Consider the following 5,397-nt stretch of genomic DNA (forward strand, 5'->3'; position numbering starts at 1 on the left):
TAATGTTTTTTGAACATTAAAGCATGTCAACATATTCTGTTACACCAAATACACAAAATAATGATCTTTAAAATAGCATCATATGACCCCTTTAAATGACTAATCAGTACTGCAGTCGTAAACACAGGCCAGTGAACCTCAGAGTAAGACTCCTAACCTGAAATCACAGCTATGTATGTACTGATTCACGTCAATTAGGATTAACACTAATTAAAGAAAAACTTTAAAAACTCCTTTTATTTTTATTTTCCCTAAGTGTATTCTTTATTGTTAGGTTTTGGCAGGTCTCAAAATACATAACTGTCTGGCAAAAGAATTTCCATGATATTTTCAGTTCTAGCCAGATTATTTTTTTAAATAATTTCATTGCGGTTGCCCCTACCAAAGAGTATTTCTTACCTGGGACAGGGACTGTCTCTTTTCATGGTTACGTTTGGTCAGACTGTCTAATCCCTTCTGTGAAGAAAAGAGCAGTCCTCGTTTGTTCCGCATACCTCGAGGATGAGAGCGAGATCGTCTCTTCAGGGTGGCTTCATCACGAGTGCATATCTGCACAAACACAAGCTCATTTTAAAAAAATCACAGTGCTCCATCATCTTAATTTAATTTTTGTGGCGCATCTCAAAGGTAGACTGTTTTAATGAGGTCTTTTTTTGGTATCTTACACAATTGCCTCAAAGCATGTGACAGATCCTCACCAGCGCATGAAAGGACGAGACAGAGAAAATTCCCAGACGACCTAGCACCATTTTAGACGGGCGTCCAGCAGTGGCTAGCAGGCTTTTTGGATTGGGCAGCTCTGTGCCCTGCAGGCTAGCCAGGTAACAGCGCATGCGGAAGAGCTCTATGTTAAACTTCTCCAGGTTCTGTTCCCATTGCAGGATCTGTGGGTCAGAGATGAAGGAGAGAGAGCAACGCATTGAAATACATTTGAGAAAGCTATAGACATTATAAATATTATAGAGTTACAACAACCCACAACACTGGCGGTGACTTATGTATGGGAAAGTAACCCTCACATTTTCTTTAGAAAACCTAAAAACCTAGAAATGTAGATAATGCGGATCAGCAGGACATGGGGATGACAAGTCTGAATGCTTGTATTATATATTCTTGGATGCTCTGAAGGCACTGTGGTGTGGTTGCTGTTCAAACACCAACATCAATGACTTAATTGCCCAATTTAGCAAACCACTCATCTGAACAACTTGGATTTGGCCTTCAAACTTTTGAAACAAACCACACACATATGCATAAACATCCACACACACACACACACACACACACACACATCTGTTTTGTTCCTCACCTGGCTCTCAATAGCCTTCCTGTTCTTCTGGTCGCTGATGACGGACAGCTGCAGCTCTGCCATCTTCTTCATTTTGCCATCCATGTCGATCTTCTGCAGAAGAGCTCTGCTCTGGCTCTTCAGCAAACGCAGAGTGTCCTCCTTCCCCTGACGCTTAGCTAAATGTGATGCACTGGCAGAATGGATGGCCGTCACCCAATTCTCCAGGTCTGTTTGATTAGCAGCCTGCAAGTAACAGGTGAGAGATAAGAGACAACTTATAGCCAAAAGTCCACACTGTGGAAATAGTGTACTGTGTACTATATTATATGATAAAGGCCACATGCCTGAAAGAGATAGACATCTCCATAGGCATTGCTGAGGCAGAAGACATGCTCTTTCTTGGGATGCTCAGGAACTGCCTGCAAAATACTATCTTCAGCAAGCACTGCGTAATGTGGTGTGCATTCCTGCTCAGGGGAGGTCTTTCCATTGGATTCACCCAACAAAAGTGTACTGCCTACAGGAGACAGGGAAACCGAGATAGAGCTCCTAATAATGACGAGCAAACATTATCCATTACAGCTATATTTTGAAGTCTTAGAACTGAAAAATTGAATTGGCTGTGCAAGTTTTACTTGCTGAAAATTCAGCATTAGTGTTAATCTGCATTTATTGTCCGCTTGTTCTCAAGACTACCATCTTACCTTTGAGCGTGACCCAATACTGCCTCCACTTGCGTCTTGCTACCAGCTCCAGTTTGCGGTCCTTGTGGAGGGTAATGAGGGGCTTAAAAGCCAACCAACCAGCCCTCCGCACAACACCTTGCTCCTTCTCAAACAGGAAGTCCATTTGCTCCAAAGAGCCCATTGAGCCACTGCTGCTTTCTCCTTCACCCTCCCAGACCTGGAGTCCATCAGCAGTTCCACTGCTGCTGCCAGTCTCTAGGCCCTGCATAAAGTTCTCATAGATGTTCTGCCTCAAGGCCGCACCCTGGTTCTGCTGCCCAAATGGGCCCGTTGAGGAACCAGAGCAGTCCAGCTGTGTCTGGGAGGACATGGGATTCCAAAATGGTCTGGATTCCTCTAGTGTGCCCCCAGCTCCACAGCTGACGACCTCTGTAAAGTCCAGAGTACTTGGTTCCTGAGGTTGGGTAGACATGAAGTGAGAAGAGGATGGCAAATGTTAACATGTAACTGTTTTACAAGGTTGCCACAATGTTGTGAAGTTTTTCACACCCTTTACTCTTCCTTACAACTCTTACAAATCATGGCCAGTCCAACAAGCATACCAGTAATTTGTTGTTTCAGAGAGGAATGTCATCTAAGAATGCTTTACAGCATTGAAGAGTCAACTTCAACTAAAACATCATTTTACACCCAGAACACTGAACAGGAAATGGAATTGTAATATGATAACATCTGCATGATAATTCTGGAGTCAAACAAGAAGGTCTGCTATGCTGACAGATTTACACTAACGCCCAATACACCAAAAAAAATAATTTTCTCACCTGCAGCCTTCGCTTCTTCCTGCTTAGACTTCCTGTCCAATCGCTGAGGCGGTGGATGCGACTCTTGAGCGAGTCCTTCCTTGTATTCCCATCAGGAACTGCTTTTCTGCATGGCAGGGTTTGTGAGGTGTAATTCTGGGTTTTCTGACTCTCATCCTGGGAGTTCACATCCAGGGAAGCGGTCAGTGAGGTTTGGAGGTGAGGAGTGTCCTCAAGCTGATCCACCGCTAGGATGCCCATGGTAGGGAATGGCACGGTCATGTTGGGGTTTGCGTAAAGGTTGGATAATCCATTATGTTCCAAATGAAGGAACACAGAGTCTCCAATACCACTGTCTTCCTCAGCTCGGTTAGCATTGTACCCATTACTATTGCAATCACTGCTTGCATACTGACTGCCATGAACTGTGGCTTGGCAGGTGAGGTTACCCATATGGTTCTCAGGTTGTTCTGTATTGTAACCATTAAAACATCCAAAATCTACAGTACGTGTGGATGAGAGTGTGGTATATCCACTACTGTTGTCCGAAGGTTGGCCGGTGGTGAAGACGTTATCACACAGATCTTCTGTCCCATTCCCCCAGGGTGAGTCATACCATGAACCCTCAGAGCTAAGAGAGCTCCCATTACTGGCCCTTTGGGTAGCATCAACAGGTCCACTGAGACAGCTGCCCAAAGACAGTGCAACATCCGGCTCCCTCCGTGCATTGGTAAACTCTACCCTCAGACTTCCATCCTCACGAAAAAGAACTTTGGGACTGTTCTTACTATCTTTAATCTCAGAACTGGTGCTCTTCATAGGGGCCTGGAGGCCTCCAGTCTGTTGTCTGTAGCCTACAAAGAATCCATTTCCCTGTAATAAAAGGTTGTCATTGTCTCTGTGTCTCTCTGAACGTACTTCGTCACTAGATCCCCCTTTAATGCAGTCATAATGGCGGGAGATGTAAGGTTGGCTGCTCTTGTGTGGTGAAAATCCATTTTTGGCCTTGTATCCAGAGGTGCTTTCAGTGCTCCTCCACCAAGAATGTGGGGAAAGTGCCTCCTCTTTTGAGGTGTGCAGCTTCAAGGAGCTAGATTTTCCCTTACCAGGGATGATGAAATTGCTATACTGACTATCTGTATTTCCCATTCTGATCTGTGAGGAAAATGGTAAAGAAACATCAAGGTCAAAGTTAAGCATTCCATGCATTCATCTTTCTACCTAACCATCCATATAACTATGCATCTATCTGTCTAACTTTCTATCTATCCAGTTAACTGTTCACTTATCCACCCATCCATGCACCTACACACAAAAACACACACTTTTAAAACAACAGTATTACATAGTAATAGAGTTTCTTTTTACCTCTAATAAAGCCAGTTGTCAGAGCATACAAAGATATTCCTTCATATTTCTTTTAGACATATTCCTTTACACTGGTCATCCTCTTTTTCCAACGTTGTCTACGGCTGACTTCTGTCTGCTCCTGCCTGGTGCAGCATCTGACTCTCACTGAGATCCTCCTCCCTTCACTGTCTCTCTACCACAGCTGTTCCTCTCTCTCTGTCTCTCTCTCCATCGCTCATCTGTGGAGAAACAGAGGAAGGGAGGGGCATGTGTCAGTAACACACAGTCAGCTCTTGTGTGTGCAGTCTGCAGTGGGAAGCCCCACTCCAACCCCCAACCCCAAATCTAAATAGACCTCACGCTTCTGTCCTGCTGCCACATTCCATGACGTAGTGCCGCAAGCATTAACAAGGGCAGACTTCATACAACCTCCCTGTCTATTTTTTTAGACTAGGAAATTCTTCACAATTTTCTTAATTTTTTGTCTGAACCGTAATGGTTCAGTAACTCAATCCCTCAAAGCAATGTGTTTAGACTGTACACAAAATCTTTTGACTATGTTTGGGGTAGCATTGTTTTGTCTCAAAGCCAGAAGAGGATTTGGAAAATATCCGTAATGAGAATTGTATTAGTGGCAGGATGAAGTGCTCCTGGCTGCTTGGGAATATTTCATATCCTGTGAACTTTACTGAGTGAGATTTAGGGGTGATAAGGGACTTCGGGGTTCAGAGGTAGCAAAACCATCCTGCCCTAACAGCTCAAGAGGATGTGGAAAAAACACACCACCCTAACCATGACCTCTAACACAGAAGTGAGCACTGAATGCTGCCAACACCATCTTCTTTCACACGACCAAGCTTCAATGAAGCAAGGAACAGTGCTCTTGAGATGCAGCAGGGAGGCGGACGGCTGCTTAATTATGAAAAGTACCAGCAGGCGGTATGATGTTATGCTTCCAACACTGTGGCTTTGTAAGAGACTGAACACAGAAGCAGCCAATGAGTTTTGTCGGTTCCAGACGCCGAGCTGCAGAGGGCTGAACCAGGGCATTGTGGGATGTGTGTCCTGTCCCATTCAGAAAAGATGATCTGAATGGCAGTCGCTCACATTGTGAGCTTCTTTGTGTGTCTCACTGGCCATCTGCTGCCCCAAGGAGTGAGATCAGTCACCCTCGACCCGCACAATTCACTCATCCCAAAAGAAGCGCAAGACTGCAGTGCCAAACTTTACCAGAATTCAACAGACTAAGCCAAGAGCTGCTGTGTGA

General features: G+C 44.6%; 1 protein-coding gene across 1 annotated transcript in view; it reads right to left on the reverse strand.

Annotated features, from left to right (window-relative positions):
* The window catches only part of LOC107679662 (T-lymphoma invasion and metastasis-inducing protein 2-like), a 33,563-nt gene extending 29,634 nt beyond the window's left edge, over positions 1-3,929 (reverse strand). The window contains exons 1-6 of the mRNA XM_016475279.1: positions 2,802-3,929; positions 1,996-2,431; positions 1,636-1,808; positions 1,310-1,534; positions 699-884; positions 400-549 (exon numbers count right to left, since the gene is read on the reverse strand). Coding sequence (XP_016330765.1) covers positions 400-549; positions 699-884; positions 1,310-1,534; positions 1,636-1,808; positions 1,996-2,431; positions 2,802-3,929 — 2,298 coding nt within the window. The remainder of the gene's footprint in view (positions 1-399; positions 550-698; positions 885-1,309; positions 1,535-1,635; positions 1,809-1,995; positions 2,432-2,801) is intronic.
* Positions 3,930-5,397: the final 1,468 nt, after the last annotated feature.

Source organism: Sinocyclocheilus anshuiensis, unplaced genomic scaffold (assembly GCF_001515605.1).
Source record: "Sinocyclocheilus anshuiensis isolate Anshui unplaced genomic scaffold, SAMN03320099.WGS_v1.1 scaffold280, whole genome shotgun sequence".
Taxonomy (NCBI): Eukaryota; Metazoa; Chordata; class Actinopteri; order Cypriniformes; family Cyprinidae; genus Sinocyclocheilus; species Sinocyclocheilus anshuiensis.